At 39.4% G+C, this 17540-nt stretch overlaps 1 protein-coding gene across 2 annotated transcripts in view; it reads left to right on the top strand.

Annotated features, from left to right (window-relative positions):
• The window catches only part of GAS6 (growth arrest specific 6), a 66964-nt gene that overhangs the window by 31439 nt on the left and 17985 nt on the right, over positions 1–17540 (top strand). For both annotated transcript variants that reach the window (XM_072994581.2, XM_072994580.2), the window contains exons 5-11: positions 4630–4752; positions 5955–6077; positions 8753–8878; positions 9400–9521; positions 11144–11262; positions 13423–13612; positions 16613–16777. In XM_072994581.2, the coding sequence (XP_072850682.2) occupies positions 4630–4752; positions 5955–6077; positions 8753–8878; positions 9400–9521; positions 11144–11262; positions 13423–13612; positions 16613–16777 (968 nt within the window). The remainder of the gene's footprint in view (positions 1–4629; positions 4753–5954; positions 6078–8752; positions 8879–9399; positions 9522–11143; positions 11263–13422; positions 13613–16612; positions 16778–17540) is intronic.

The raw sequence follows: 17540 nt of genomic DNA, 5'->3' as shown, positions 1-17540 counted from the left end.
ATTTCTGGGAGTTGAAGGCCAAGAACATCTGGAGGGCCACAGTTCGACACCACTGATTTAGAGCTATATTCCATATTTCACTATACCATTCATCCATTTGAAATTCAGATTTTGATTTCCATTGCCTAGCTATTATTAATCGCTATTATTAATCTCGCTTATAGATGCTATGCTAGTAGATTTCATTCCTCTATAGCTGGTATAATAACCATGAGACAAAAAGGTCTAGCTGCAGATTTTTGTGGACATCAGTTTCTTTTCCCCTTGTTTTAGTGCCTACAGTGGGAACTACTATTCTGTCTCCTTACTGATGCCAGTAGCAGTGTTTTGGGTCTGAAGGGAGAATGTTGGTGAGAAGTTCAGCAAGAGATAATGACTGCCAATTGGAGCACTCAGAGAGTGCTGGGTGACTTCTGTTGTGGAGCAGGCAGCAGCAGTGAGGATGTGCAAGGATAATGAGATGGGATACTGAGCAGTGACTACCTCCCACATTTTTTTTAAAAAAAGGCCAGTGTCATCATGGTCAGTCTCTCATGCTTTGACTGAATGCTAAAACACACGTTGTACAAACTGCATATACCCCCAGAAGACTAAACAGCAATCGAATGTCCTTTTCTGTTTTCTGCAGTCAGCAGACCTTGGGCCATCACAAATCCAAAGGCTGACTTTACAAAAAAATGATTTGATCTCTGCTTTTGGTATGCCATTGCTTCAGAGAAAAATGAGTATTGCAGCCACATGGCAAGATCCATGTTGCTCATCTTGTGCTCAACCTTCAAGGAACATTTGTTTTGTTTGAGGGGGAGGTGAGCACTGGTCTTACCCCGATAGGAGTGAATATATGTATACATCACAAAATATTGTGAAGAAAACCACAGTGCAGGATGGCTGCTCCACATTTATACATTGAAAATTGTTTACTGATCCCAGGGCATTAATTAAAGATCAGTCTTGATGATTTGCATGGCCTAGTGCTGATTATATGTTTAGGGACAGGTTGCTTTTTATTTAATATTATAAGATTCATATGCTGTTTCTTCTAAGGTAGTATGCATGGTCCTCTCATTTCCTCTTTAATTCATACAACAATGTTGTGAGGTAAACTAGGCTGAGACATAGTGATTCGGCTAAGGTCACCCAGGGAGTTTCATGGCCAAATCTGAGTTTCCCCAAATTTCTATTATTACAGCTGATGTGTGCTTGTCAGTGATAGTATTAAGTCACGCCTAGCCAGTATTAGCAAATGTATATTGTAATACTGGTGTCTTCTAATACAGTAGTTGTTTGTTATGTTGTCTGCCTGCATATATGCAACATGGATATGTTAACAATGCATACCTATAGTTGTTACATTAAATTTCAGGAAGAGGTTTGTGAAATTTGACTGCTTCCTTTGACTACTTCTCAGTGCACTGTGTGGTAACAACATTTGACTATACTGTACAGTCACAGTAAGCCACCCTTTACTTTTCTCCACTGAAAGTAATTTGAAGTTGGTACTGATGGGCTGCACATGATGGCTATTGTAAGCTTCAGCATTCCCCATATGCAGCTGGACAGAATTATTCTAAGATGTTCTAAAGTTACAATGTGAGGATAACTATGGAATATATTTGTGCTTTCAGAGTAGTGTTCAAATATTTAAAACTAGGAAACATTTACATTTTTTCACATCGCAGACATGTGAAACAGCATTTCCTTTGCTTGTGCATTTTGGTGGGGTGGCAACATGCTGCTCTCAATTCACAGCTGTAATAAAGTCCAGGATTTCTCTATTGTTGCTAATAAGCAGTTGCGAAGAAGAAAGTAATAACTTTGGTGTCAAAATGTCCTGCCTGCTGACAAAAGAGTAGTCAATCTAGCATCTTCTGTGTTTGTTTTTCCTTCTGTATGGCTTGTGAGATAAGAATAGAGCAGGCTGGGGACTGGAGGATAGTTAAAATGTAACAATAAGCCAAGATGATGTGGGAGCATGCTGTTTGATCACTTCTGTTTCACTCGTCCTTCATATAGGAACTGCTGAACTGTCTTTGTTTCTTCTGCCAGAACAAACCATGCTGTATGCATCTGGCTTGTCTGAAGGGAAGCAAACAAGGGTTTCCTGTTCACACGTCACAGTAAACCATAATGGAAGATCATTAGTTTATTTAGCATTTCTATTTGCAAGAGGAGCAAAATGGGAGCAGTTTGCCAGCAAGTGCCAAAAATCTAGTGAGATCAGGGTAAAATGGAGTTCTTTTGATGTCATTATAGACAAAAGCTTTGTAGTAGAAGATAGACAAAAAGGGGGGGAGGTGGAAGGAGAATTTATTGCTTGATTGTCTTGGTAGTTCTAGTCTTCCTTCTTTCTCCCTCTCTTTGTATAGTTTGTCAGTTCTGGCGGTATTTTTCTCACATGAATGGAAGCAGCAGCTGTCTTTGCATATACAAGATTTCCCTCCACCTAATGCTGCCTTTTGACATTCCCTTTTTCAAAGTTATCTACCTATTACTTGCATACACTAGAAATTTAGGGATCAACATTCTTTCATTTTGTAGATGTCTCTGCCTTTCAGCGAATTTCTCTTTAGCATTTGCCTCATTGTAGACATTCTCAAACAGTAGCATTTCTGCATTTCAAGATAAAACTGTTGTAGGTATGTCTGGGTTTGGCAGAGAATAGTCACATGCCATTCCTTTAGAGTTAAGAGTTCCTTCCTGCCTTTCTGACAGCAGAACGCTGTGCTATAATTCAAGATAAGCTCTTATCTCCAAAGGAGGGATTCTCAAGTACTGTCTGGTTAGGCTTCAGGAATAAACTGACCCTCCAGTTCAGACTCAGCCCAAGCATATTTTGTAACAAAATGAAACTAGGAACGGCAAATGTAAAATCCCATGCTAATAGGTATTAAAGCAACTTTGCTTAGTCTAACTATTATTCCCTTCATCCATGTTCCTTGTGGGTATTCTGGGAGTTCTAGTGCAAAAGGGAAAAAAAGAAAAAAGAACTTTCGAAGCTTTGGAGAATAACTAGTGCCGGCAGTCAGCTTCCTTGGAAGAAAGGTTCTTGATTCATTCTCCTGTTCAATGCCGCAGGATTTTCTTTTCACTAGAAAGGCATGGAAAGCTGTAGAACATATACAACACATGCTGCCTTCTTTGTTCCTTTGGTGCATAGTGTCCCCACTCCTGCAGAAAGTAGTTAGGAGGCAACATGCTCCTTCAGGCAGCCTTTACAGTCACTTGAGCCATGAGTAGCCTGCCCAGGTTGATGACTAGATATATGTCCATCCACCTAATTATTTGACTGGAAGACGAGGAGTGCATTTTTCAATCACTGTTCCTTATAAATATAGCAACTGCTCTTACCATTTTCTCAACTAACTTATTACTAAAACTCTCTTGCTGCGTGGTTTAATGCTGGTTGCAAGTAGGGGTAGAGGCAATATATGCAAGATGTGCTAGAGAACTAATCTGTCAGTTGCCAGAGGTTGACAGAAACGAGCATATGCACAATGCATACATTTGTAGCGTGCATTGTTCGTAGGTGGGTATATCTGTGCATTCATGCACATGTAGTTCTGTGATGCTTCCCCCCACCCCTGGTCTGGGTGATTTATGCATGCAGGTACCTGTAGGTATCAGTGCATTTCAGTTTATATATACAAGGACTCATCAGATACTATTGAATCTCTGAAAGTAGTATGGTGAAAGGAATGTGAATGAGAGCCTGGCTTGTGTTTCACCAATGTGTGCACCAAGCGTTGTGTATGTTTATGGTTAAACACAAGTTTTTTTTCTGAATCCCCCTCCCCCCCAATCTTTATTCCTTGATATAAAAGATTGACGGCAGGAGTGGACACAGTGTGGCCTGTGGGTTGTATGCACCCTCCATGGGCCAAAGTATCCCTCCCAGCATTCTCCACATTGATTAAAAGAACAGCTTGGCTCACAAAGGCCCATATACCCTGCACTGGGTATGGGAGGCAGTTTGCCATGTGTCGGGCTTTAGCATCTTGCTCCCACCCCACACATTTTTTTTTGGTTTATATATATATATATATATATATATATATATATATATATATATATATATATATATATATATAATATATATATAGCCCAATATATATATAAAGGAGTAGTCCTCCAAGGTGCAGATGTGTGGACTTTGGAGTTCAGGATGTTGCCTACCCCAGTTTAAGACAGATAGGAGTGCACTTAACTGCTGGAAATGTGCCCAGATCTTCTGCTTTTGTTTGGAAAAAAAGAATTGTTTGTCTTTTGCCTCTTTTCTGTCGGTGCAAACAATAGTTTCTGACATCATGACTTCAAAGTAAGAATGAAGAAGGTAAGTTCATAATATTTTCCACATTGTTGTGTTGATGTTTTTTTTTTTAAAAAGAGGGAGCTCTGCATACAAGTATTTACTGTATTTAATTTGGCAAGTATATATTTTCTCTGTAATTTGGCAAACTGCCTGGAAAACAGCATAACATGGTAATGCAATATTATTTTTATTTCCTTAGCTGCATGATAGAAGTGAATCATGTATTCACCCTCTCAGAATTAGCTTGACTCTTAATAGCAATGTTCTTGTTTTAAGTCATTTGGTTCAAGGATGTGATTTCCCCTACCTCTAACCCCTAGACCTGCCGAATCAGTGTTCGCCCAGTCCATGTCATAAAGAAGGTACTAGAGAATGTGAAGACTTGAAAGGTGGATATCTTTGTCATTGCAAACCAGGTTGGCATGGAGAAAGATGTGATAAAGGTAAGCAATTCAACAGTCCTAATGTGAGATAAAGAAAGCCTTGGATCAGTAGCAAAGCACGTTTTTTGCATTAGAAGTTTTTACTGTTCAGACTGTGACATCTCCAGATAGAGAAAGGCTCTTGTCTGAAGAATCACTGTCACTCAGAGTGTGACTAGACAGCGAAATTATCCCAGGCTGGATTGTGCTATATAAACTCTCTCTTGAAAATGAGGTCTGAGACTTCAAAGGATCTGTTTGTCCATATACAAGGATTGGGTGCTTTTGCTAAGTGACATATCACTTCAGTGGTTTGCCACCAAAGTGAAACAGCACTCAATTGTAAAGAAAAAAAAAGTGGAGGATTGCCCTCCACATTTTCTCCAGTCACGTCCTCTGCAAGGAGCAGGAGAAAGCTGAATTCCCCCCCCCCCATTTATTGGTAAGTGATATATCACTTAATTGGCTTGGTTTGCCACCCAATTGACATACCATTAAATTGTTGGGAGAAACGCCCACAAATCCTGGAAACCAAACTAAAGAGAAGTGTTCCAGCCCATAATAACAAGAAAAATAGCCCCTGCCAAAAAGGTATGGGTAGGTGTGAAAAAGGGTTGGTCTGGTTTGCAATCACCTGCATGTCATGTGGTTGCTGGAAGATGGAGTGAACCAGCCCATTCCCAAAGTAGTCCACAAGATGAGATAAAGTGCTGTCTGATCACACTGTGTTTGGGGACAGTGTTGGGATAAATGTGCCAATGGCCTGATTTGCTACACAGCAGCTGCCCATGGAAAAAAGAAGAACAGAAGGCTTGGTCTGTACATTGTTTATTGATTTGTTTTTCTTGAAACATATTATATTTCTTGTGAGATGTCTTGGGCATTATTTAAATTTATTTATTGGCTTGGTATGTGTTATAATTTGGGTTATTTGTGACATGAGTACTAATTATTGTGAGTTCTTTTAACATGCTAATAAAACTTAGCTGGAAATCCCATCAACAAAAGCCTTGCTTTTTTTCAGCCTTTTCTCCACTTCGCAATTGATGCTACCAACCTACTCTAGAATGAAGGCAAACTTAATTAAAGTTGTGCATATGTTTTGCATTTGTAGCATTAGAAATGTCTGTGGGCAATAATGGGAGAAAGAAGGATTGTCTTGGATTGCTTTCTTTTAACCTGATATGATTTTGAAAACACAAATTGTCTTTATCTGTTTCCAGATATTAATGAATGTGCTGATCAGAATGGTGGCTGCAGACAGATTTGTTACAACAAGCTGGGCACCTATCGCTGTGCTTGTTACAGTGGATACAGACTTGCAGAAGACAATAAAACTTGTGAGGGTAAGGTAGAAAGGGGTCCACAGTACTGCTGGACCCTGGTTTAAAAATTTTCATGGTGAACAGAAAAACAGGAAGAAAGTAATGACATCTGGAAGATTAGCACATTTTTCTGCATGTGCTGTCATAAATGAACTCGGATCTAGTGAAGTGGGTTCCAGTTTATGAGAGACTAAGTAAAAACGGTATTGAAAGTATCTTTGAGAGAAACAGTTTGCTGTCTTTATTAGCATGTTAACACTGAGTACTAAGCAAAGTTATTTCTAATGCTTCTTATTTTCTCATAGCTATAGTTTAAAGTTTCAGTGTGAAAAGCCAGGAATGCATGCCTAGGCATGTCTGTAGTCATACCACAGAACTATCTAGCACCAAGCCAAGCAGTGATTCACAAAGAATTTGTGTGTTGGATTGTGTCAAAGTGCCCAGCTAACCATCCCTCTCTGGCACTGAAAAAGCAGTTCTTGGCAAAGTACAATATAATTTTTTTTTCAAAAAGTCATGCTGTTTTCCTTTCTGTTGGAACATAACACAGACTGGGTTTGAGAAAGGTATGAATCTTTTAATCATTCTGCTGTGTGGAGGAATCAAGAGAGATCTTCTGGTGACTGGATGGTGGATCTATAAGTTTAAAGTTGGGGGCTTTTCTGCAGAATTATACAATACTTCAGTCAATCGAACAGAATGAAGATTCCTTGTCCTGCACACTGAAACAAATCTTTTCCTCGGTGCTGTTTACTCAACAGTATCAGTAGACAAACATAGCAGTATATTGATGACTGATGAGGAAGCAAGAAGGCGAGAGCGCAGGAAAGCAGAAGCAGTGAACACTTTCCCACCCGAAGCCTTTCTGTTCCATCTTGCTGCCTAGAAGCCCTGCTGCAGGAGTGGGGAAGCTTCTTCAGCCCAATGAGCAAATTCTAATTTGGGGCAGGTTTCTGGGGATGCAAAAGTCGTTTGCAAAGAATGTTGAAATTCAGAATTTTTGTGGGGTGGGAGAGAGAGAGTCAAGCTTACATTCCCTTGCTACTTCCTGCCTCTACATTACCCTATCTTAAAGCAGCTTTGTTTGAGACAAATAAAGAAAGAGGATAAGGACTATTTTAGATCAGATTTATGCATTTGTGTGAGTAAAGTCCAGCTGGGCACTTCAATTTGAAATGAACAGACTTGGAATTCACTTGAATATTAACTGTTCAGCATCTTAGTCTCCTAGTTAGTTATTCTGCTTTTGTGCTTAATATATGATTCCAGACAAGGCATTCTGCATATTTATTGTCAGGCTCTGCATGTCAAAGATAAAGCATTTCTTTCTTGGCTTACTAGGTGGCTTGAAATTAGGTAAAGCCGATTCAGATCTTACGAGCTATCTGATGGTCCCTCCATCATTGGAGGAATTATTGTGTAGGGTTGGGTGTTTGAGTAGTAAATTTGTATCCTGCAGTTTTTCCAAGAAGAACACATTTTATCCTTATAAGTCATTTAGATAAGCTATAGTGGGAAGTAGTGGCTGCTCCTGAATCACATAGTAAACCTCATGGCTGAGTAGGATTCAGACTCACTTCTCACTGATCCTGCCCAACACTATACATGGTATCGATTTGAGTCGTTCTGCTGACAGTCTGGCTTCTGTTGGTAGAAGTGGGAAGGAAGCAATTATTACTAATCCTACAGTTCCCAGTGTACCCCAAAGTTCTCCAAAGCAGGTTTTGCAGAACTTTGGAGCATGGAGGTGATCAGGAAAAGAGGAAAAGGTCCTGCTATTAGAAGTATAACAGCATAATCTTGGAGTTTATATGCTCTCTCTTTTACTTGCACATAATTAAAAACAGATTTTTAGGGATTTGTGAATCAGGAGACTCCACTGAATCATGGCTGCAGTTCTCAAGCCTGTTCTATATTTAAAAGATCTCTCCCCCCCCCAAATCTATCTATAATAACCCGTGAGAAGTCTAGTTGCTGTATGTAATAATGGCCCAAGAGTGGGTGGGACTAATCTTTTATATTTATACTTTCATGCAAATTGAGATTATATTGTATGCCTTTTATTCTCACGTTGAGGAAGTGATTTTTGGCTCGCTTCTGCGCATAAGTTATATACCCGTATTTTTCGCTCCATAAGACGGACCTTTCCATAAGACGCAACAATTTTTTAGGAGAAGAAAACAGGAAAATATAATCTGTTTTCTTCGCTCCATAAGACGCACAGACTTTCCACTCCCCTGTTTTGTGGGGGGAAAGTGCGTCTTATGGTGCGAAAAATACGGTACATTGTTCTAGCAAAAGAACCATATGCAAATATAATGTTCCATGTATCTATTTCAAGCTGAAGCAAATAAGCTTTAGAAAAATGTATTAGTTTCTTTTCTCAGTAAAACAGTCACATCCTGTGTTTTTTCAAAGTTGCTGTCCCCTTTTTTTCTTGAGACTTTTTTCAGTGTTCCCACTTTTAATAACTTTACAATTTTTACCCATTAGCAGTGCCTTGTGACTTACAGGATATCAGCATGTAGTTTCTGGGAAAGCTGAAGTCATTTCCTAGTTCCATTATTTAGTTATAACAATGGAATAAAAATTTACTACACTCTTAGATGCAGCTGGGGAGGGAGGGATGAACATTAGAACAACATTAACATTTTGATTGTTGTTGTTGACTGCTGTTCTTGTTTGGTCCTTTTCAGATATAGATGAATGCACAGTATCATCTGACATCTGTGGAGAAGCTCGGTGTAAAAATTTGATAAGCTCCTATATGTGTGTTTGTGATGCTGGCTACCATTATGATGACTTCAGAAAGGTTTGCCAAGGTTAGCTGGTGTAATTAATTCCATGCATATAATTCCAATGCTGAACTTTAGTACTTCACTGAAAGATCTTCCCTTTGCTTAATTAAACAAGCTTCCAGAGAGCTAGTAGATTTGAACAGTCATCATCACAATTTTTCAGCCAGATTGTGGCTAAGATTATTAAAAAAAAATTTTTTTTGAGCACTGGAAGAATTCTGTTGGATCAGACTAAAGGTATGGCTAATCAAGGGGTGTGTTCCCTGTGCTCACCAGCCAGATGTCTTCAGAAAACCTGAAAGTAAGATAAGAAGACATTGATATTTTCCTTTTGTCATGTCCAGTTGCAAAGACATAAGTTGCCTTTGAAGCTGAGGTTTACATATAGTCATCATAAAGAGCATATAGAACTAAAACCTATATGTTTTTTGTTGGCAGGTTGTTTGTTTGGTGTTAGTTATCATCTGTGTGTTCTTTTTGAAGATGCATTTAAGGTAAATAAAAGAACATCTCTCTCTGCTTTTTCCCTTGGTGGCGGCATGTAGATGTGGATGAATGTGAACAGAACTTCTGTGAGCAGACATGTGTCAATTCAGCAGGAAGCTACAGCTGCCATTGCAATGGAAGAGGTGGAGTTAAACTTGCAAGTGACATGAACACCTGTGAGGTAGTGTTTTTAATTCTTTGTCCCATTGAGTAGAACAGAGGAATGCAGCATTAAGGTTTTAAAGCACCTCTCTGAGAAAAGGAATTATCCAGCTACACCTGTATGATTAAATGCTTTCATAACTACCAAAAATAGTGGCTAGTATATTATTTCATAACCCCACAAGTGCAATAGAAGTGACATCACCAAACAGTGGACAATTGGCACTAATTAAAGCGTTCCTGTTGGGTTGTGCATTGCTGTCTTCCATTGAATGCAAGTTGCACACAACTTATAATGGAAGCAGAACTCTTGAATTAGCAGTAACTTTGCTACTGCCTGTGATACCATTTCTGTTGCGTCAGTGGAGCTACAGAGCAGGACGTTGGTTACAGGCTGCTTACATTGGTCAGGGAAGGTGTTTCCTTAGGACTTTGCTTTGTAGGATCCCATTTCTCCTCAGGGGAAATATCAAACAGGGGAAATATAGGTTCTTGTCTTACATACTTCCAGAAGGGTTGTTGCTGAGCAGCAATAGTGTAAGGTAACATGGGGGGGAAAGGGCTTGTTCAATGCGTGGTTCTGCAACAGAATTTTACAGACATCACAGAACAGCAGGAAGATAAGTGAATTGGTTGTAGATCAAAACAAGCCTGAGTTCACACTTGAAATGTGAAGAGACTAAACTGAGGCTGTGCGTGTATCATGAGAAGGTAAGACTTGCTGGAAATGGCAATAAAACTAAGGAGAGTGAAAGGCAGCAGGAGAAGAGGGAGGCCTAAAACTGGATGGAATGCAAAGGAATACAAATTGTAAAGGAATAGAAAGACAGGAGCTGGTGATACCTTTATTAGACCACTAAAAAAAAATCAAAGAAACAAACAACTAGCTTTTGATGACAAATCATCTTCTTCAGGCTATGCAACAAGTTCTTATGGGTAGTTCAGAAAATTACATGTTTTTATTAAAGTCCGAAAGTCTCATGGCCATTGTTGGGGACAGGTCATCTTCTTTAGATAGATACAGGTGCAGTCTGCAGAAAGTTTTGTGGAGGGAAGGTGTGGTTTCAAACTTGGAAATTTATCACCCAACTCTTTAAACAAAAGGCCGCCAAGTGCTCTGCAACCTCTTTGTCCCCCCCCCCCACACACACACACCGCCTTTTCAAAACACAAAGAATTTCTTATTTGGAAGGAAAGGAAATTGACAGCCTTTCGTTTGCAAGACCTGAGCAATGTTCTTAGGAATAGGAGCTTTGGGGGGGTCATTCATTCATAGGGCACCATACATCAAAAGGGAGTTGGCAGCATATAATAGTAATAGAGAGGCTGTTGCCCATCTCTTGGAACCCAGCTGAAATACACTGGCTCTTCAGATGTTTTCTAAGTAAGCTTCTGTGCTCCCCATAATGCATGTCTTGTGGCGAACGATTATGGAAGTTTTAGTTCGAAACATCAAGAGGGTTCCATGTGCTCTCCACTCCCAGATTTCTCATGTCCTCACTTTCCTTAGGAAGCTCCTGTGTTACTATTAGTGTCTGAAAATAGAACCAAATCATTTAAATTTTGTACCTTGTCAGCTTCCATCTGTATCTGAAAACAGTATTGACGTGGTTTGTCTCCCTGCTCCACCCCAATTTCTAGGATATTTTGCCTTGTGTATCGTTTGCTGATGCAAAGAGTGTCAAGTCTCTCTATCTTGGAAGAATGTTTAGTGGCACACCTGTTATCAGACTGCGTTTTAAGAGGAAACAGCCTACCCGGTGAGAATTCATTTTCAATTTAGAAGAGAAGAACTTCTCCCAATGAAGAATAAAGATGGGGAGAATATCATCACTAAGCCATTAAACGGCTTCCTCCTGCCTTGGTCTCTATAATGATGGAGGCACCTGTTTTTGGCCTTAGAGCTGATTTAAATCCCAGTGAGATGGGAGACAAGTAAGCTGTCTGCTTTGATTTGGCTTTGCCCCCTATCTGCCTCCCAAATGCCTGGCATAATTTCATGATTCAGCTTGTTTGGTTCTTTAAGGGTTCTCCCACCTTTTCATACACTTTAAAGTGGAGTGGGAGAGAAGATGTCTTCCTGACAGAGCCACACGCATTCCATGCACTGCTCTTGAGCCAGAGGAGTGAGGAAGATGGCTGGATTATTCAGACATGAGCCAGAAATGGCGTTTGTCCTGAAGCAGAAAAACTCAGATATTCACATCCTAGTTTGATTATCAGCCAGCTCGTGTGAAACCTTCCTTTTTAGGGTATCATCTGCATATGTATCCAAATCAAATGATTTACAAATATACTTCTTTAGAAGTTTGCACCATATGCACTGTATAGGTGGAGCCTGCCCTCTCATTGGACAAAGTGAGGCAGCTGCCCCAAAGAACCAGATTTGGGGTGTTGCAATGGAGCAGCATATTGTTGGTTATTTATTATTACTGAATTTTTTACTGCCACAGAGGGGTGCTTGCGACATTTTTCTTCATGTGCCAAATAAATCTGACTGGCCATTAACCTTGACCTCACTAACAAAAGGCTTTGGCTACAAAAAAATTCATGGACCAGTCCTATGAGAAAGTGGGGCTGTGCCTCTGGCCCTACCTTGGCGTTGTGTACACTCCCATTGAGTGTGATGGCTTCCTGGGGAACCCTGTGCCTTTGAACAGGAGCCGGTTTCTGTCTGATTTGGAGCTGAGTGCCACTGAGTACTCAAAGGGCCTGGAAGCCTACACACTTTCTGCTACAGGTGTGTCAGCCTTCTTTGGCAAATAAGTCTCTACTATATTGTATCAACATTCAAGAAGTGACAACACTGGTGCCAGAGCTGGCAGTTCTGTCCTGTTTCCCCATGATACAGGGGGAATGGTATGATATACCAGATGGGCAGGATATGAATCAAATAAATAAATAAATAAATAAATAAATAAATAAATAAATAAATAAATGATACATACAGTACATGTGTTGTATCCATAAAGAACTTGTGAAGCAGTCACATGTGCGTAGTAAATCTTCCAAAACCTGGCAGCATTCGCAAGCCTCTAAATGCTATCTAAATTACAACATGCAGGCAGCAGCAGAAGGTGGAATCCTACCCAACATCTCTTGCTTTCTGTCTTTCTCTTTCTTCCCATGGTTCATATCCCTGTGGTTTCCTTGCTATCCCCATCCCAGCACCTCTTCCATAAGAAGATACCTCCTTCATTTCCTGATCTGAATTCCTCATGATACCTCAAATGACATATGCAAAGTAGACTTTAGAAACAAATAAATCAAGGAGTAGTGGATGGTTTGTTAATGCCTCCAAATACTTTGAGGGGGGAGCCCTTGTAGGAAGTGAATTTTTTTACACTTGATAAGAGACCTCTCAATTGACACGGGTGGGTTTGTGTATTATATTTACCCAGTTTGAATTGTATCTGAAATAGACCTACTGAAATCAGTGTGACCAATTTCACTATTAAAACAGATTTCACTGGACAAAATCCTCTTTCATAAAGTTAAGCTGCAGAAGCCAAATGATGTCATTATCCAGCAAAGAGAATATTTGATTTAAATGAATTGAAAGCTTCTTGTCCCCCTGTTTCAAGTTTTGAGGCTCCCTAAGTCTCCCTTTTGCTCTGGGGAAGCCTCTGGGAGTCTTGGGAAGAACTTTTAGATAGTCAGAAATAAGCTACAGAATCATTTCTGCTGGAATTAAGGCTTCTTCTGGTGATCTAGTGGCAAATTTTGATTATTAAAGCCCCCCCCCCATCCCAAGCTCTGAAAGTTTTCCTGGGGCAAAAGGGAGTGTAACTTTATCAACAGAATTATGCCCAAGGAGTCTATGCTTAAGTATGACTAAATGTAGATGAAATGCACTATTTATTTTAAAATACTGCATGAGTCTGATTATATATGTATTTTTTATATACCCATGTGGTTAGACTTGTTGCTGAATTCGACTTTAGAACCTTTGATCCTGAAGGTATCCTTTTCTTTGCTGGAGGCCATCAAGATAGCATTTGGATAGTCTTGGCATTGCGCAATGGACGGTTAGAACTGCAACTCAAGTATAATGGAATAGGCCGTGTGACCAGCAGTGGACCAATAATCAACCATGGAATGTGGCAGACAGTGGGTATAGTATAGACTGCTATTCTATGTCTTTAACACTTGAGTTGGATTATCTTTATCTCTACTAAATTTTAAATGGGTGATAAAGAAAGCACACTATTGTAACAGGAAAAAAGTGTTGTTCTAACTTGTTCTAAATAATGTTTTTATTCAGGTGTTATTCTGCTCTGACATTTATTGCACTGTAGTTGGGATATGTGGACTCACAGAAGATGCCTCTTTGTTTGATTCCTTAGGGTTCATCCTCTACTTCACACATCATTTCATTCCGTGTAGCAGGGTCCCTCAGTCACCTACATGCGCTTCTTAGGAGACTAGAGAGGCTGACTTAAGAGGAGAAACTGGGGAGGTCCACTGCCACCACACCAGTTACGTACACCTAGTTGAAATAATCAGTTGAGTTAAACATTGCTTTGTGACTACTTCTAACAACCACTACCAGCACCACAACTAACAAGATCCACATTTTCCAACAGATTAGATTGAATTATTTCATTTATCAGAAATACATTTTCTGGCATTAACAGTGCAGTCTTACATGTGGTTACCCAGAATTTAGCATTATGAGCTCAGTGGCCGGAATCCTACTGATGATCATGTGATGTTTGTGTAGCTTGCCATGGCTAATTGACAAGGTGCCAGGCTGTGTCTCAGTTGCGTGCCAGGTCATATGACCAACTGTTATGTGAATAACAATCAGATTCCAGCAAGTAGGGCTTGCTTTCAGGTGTGGGATCTAACCACCAAGAGTTGCTTCAAGGGTACAATACTGCATATCTCTCTTCAACATGATTTCCATTGAGTGCAGTGAGGTTTACACCTAAATATGTAGGTATAGGATGACAGTATTGATAAAATATAGACTCTGATTTTTAAAAAAAGCATGGAGTACTCTTGAGTATTTTAGTAAAATCTGCCTATTGAGAGAGTCTTATTTTATAAAGAATGTAATGGATAAAACACATCCACAGATTTGCTAATATTTCCAGTTACACCCAATCGTGTCTGGTTCAGTTCCTTTACTTTCGCCACAAAAAAATAATTTCTCTATTCGTTGGAGCATACAGTAGAATTCTGGAAAACCTGGCCATAAAGCTGGATTTTATGTAGCTGTTTTGTGTGTATATGATTAATCTAAAAGCTCCCAGAGTTAATTACATTTTTGGATAATGACAGTTCTAAGGAAATATAGATTACTGATAAAAATGTGAAATGATGGATTGGAAGTGCATTTATTTACAAAAAGTCAAGACTTGCACTGGAAAATATCTGATGCAGCTAACACATAAAGACTTGTCAGTTGCAGCAGTCAAACCAACATTTCTAAATTGTAGAATGGATGTGTTAACCAAAACCAAACAAAATGCCTCATTATGAAATAATGCCAATGTTTTAAGAAGTTAGATTTATAAAAATTAATCCCAGACCCAGTGTTTTATAACCCTCCACTGAAAGTGAGAACTGTAGACTGTTAATGCAATTATTTTATAGTTACAAGAGCTTTTCTGATAGATTTGGCAATAATCTTAATCCCTGTTAATCAATGCTTCCCGTCAGAAATTGTGCTTTCAGTTACACTGTTTTCTTGATGCCTATAATATTTTTTCTTCCTCTTGGTTTTCATTTTCAAAAAGAATGAACCATGCTGAACTCTATTGGCTGTTGGAAATCAGCCAAGTCCTTCAGGCGTGGCAGATTTCCTTTATTTATTTATTTATTTGATTTATACCCCGCCCATCTGGCCTACAAGGCCACTCTGGGTGGCTTCCAATATACTGTAAACAATAAAAATACAAAATTACATGACAAATACATGACAAATACAATACAAAGATAAAATAGAAAGTAAATGGAGGGAAAAGTAAAGAGAGAGAAAAGTATGTCTCCTTGCCATTTTTGGTGATAAAGTTTTAAGGATTTTTAGAAAAGATTTTAGAATCAGGAGTTTAATACAAAAATTAATAAAGTAAAATATGTTTCGTATATATTTTTATCTACCCATTTCTAGAAAACAAGGACATGTCTATTTTAATGGTCTAACTGGAGTGTAATGACTTATATTGCTCCCTGAGTTTCTTCTTAAACTTCCTTATTTGTATTCTTGGACTTAAATATCCTTTGTCTTTCTTTCATTTTAAACTTCCTGGTGTTACGTAATCCTGAAAAGTTCTTGAAATTTTTTTCTCTCCCACCCTCCTAACTTTTTTTCACATTACAGCACTATTATTGTAACAGCTGGGGTGCCATCTCCACTTACTCTGTCTTATACTCTTGGGGTACCATGACAACATTTGAAGAAGACTGTGAGGCACAAGTGTGCCTGTGTGTCGCATAACAATTTCCAGGACATCAGTCGCCCCCTTCAAGTGTTACGGAATCCTAGAATTTGAATATGTTCAGAGGGGAACACCTGCCTCCGGCCCCTCTGTCATCACTTTGTTCATAAAGTCATTGCTAGATCGGAAGAGGAGAGTCGTTCCTGCTTGCCTGTTGGCTGTGCGAGCAAGAATTCTGGAAGATTTGGGTTCTTGCTTGCATGGATAGTCTACACGCAAGTATGAGCTTCTGTTCAGACTCAGAAATGACTGCACAAAAAATGTGTTGACAGAGGAGGCAGGGCAAGGCACTCCTCTCTAAGCATGTTAAGACCTCTGGATTTAGTGAGCCCTGAGCAGGACAAGTGTTTCATCATTAGAAGATATGGAAAAGACATCATAGCTGTTTCATAGTCTGGTGGAAACATATAAACTGTGTTCCAGAAGAGTGTCAGAATGTATGAACAGAAACTCCCATTAGGATTCTGAAGTGTCAGAATTCCTCCAAACTAGATGGGGTTTTCTTGGTACAAACCTGAAACATTAAAATCAATGAGTGTTTGCAGGAATTAATTCAGTGGAATAAGCCTTATATACATCTGGACAGAAGCTTGGTGATAAAAATGACTTACGTCTTTTGCCTATCATCTTGATCTGAACTTCTTTGTATCCTGCCCCCTGCCAGATATCCGTTGAAGAACTGGACAGAAGCTTGGTGATAAAAGTCAATAAAGATGCTGTTATGAAGATAGCTGTTTCAGGAGATCTGTTTACTTTCGAAAGAGGACTTTATCAACTAAATCTAACAGTGGGAGGTGTTCCTTTTAAAATCAAAGATCTTGTCCAGCCAGTAAGTGCTATTCTTAGCCATATACAAATTGTAAGCCAGCACAGGGATGGTCAGCTGGTGGACCATGAGTCTGATCTGAAATAATTGTCAGTTGCTAAATTGAGTACTGAGAATTGTTTTCAGAATATGGTAAAATGTTTGTTGAAAATTTCAGAAACAAATGAAAATGCTACCATTTTGCTGTTTATTTGATTTTCTATATGCTGTCCTGAGCACATCCATACTGAGCTGCTCATAACTTTCTTTTTAGATTTTCCAACCTTTGTTACCAAATCAGAATTCCTGTTGCCTTGAGAATAGTTTGGTAAAAGAAAATAAATTGAGGCCTCTGGATTTCTGTCAGGACAAAAATGGTCTGTGAGGAAGTTGCCCACTTTTGATGGTCTGTCTAAAAGCTGATTCTGTGAAGATATAGAAGGCGTGGTGCTGAATCTATGTTGTCTACACGTCTGTTTTTAGACAGGAGCTTTAGCTAAATTGGGCTTAGCTAACCATAGAAACAAGTCTTTTTAATATCTGGGCCTTTCTTGTAGGCCCCTGTGCTGATTACAGATACAGTGGTGCCCCGCATTATGACGAACCTGCTGCACGACGAAATTGCTGCACGATGACTTTTTTGCGATCGCTATAGCAATTGCAAAATGATGGTTCCAATGGGGAAAATCCACTTAACGATGATTAGTTCCCTGCTCCAGAAACCGTTTTTTTGCTGGACAACGATCTTTACAGCTGATTGTCGGATTTTCAAAATGGCCTCCTGCTG

The sequence above is a fragment of the Pogona vitticeps genome, chromosome 3, assembly GCF_051106095.1.
Source record: "Pogona vitticeps strain Pit_001003342236 chromosome 3, PviZW2.1, whole genome shotgun sequence".
NCBI classification, from domain to species: Eukaryota; Metazoa; Chordata; class Lepidosauria; order Squamata; family Agamidae; genus Pogona; species Pogona vitticeps.
Note: the sequence above shows the minus strand (reverse complement) of the source record. Positions and strands in the feature narration are given on the sequence as shown.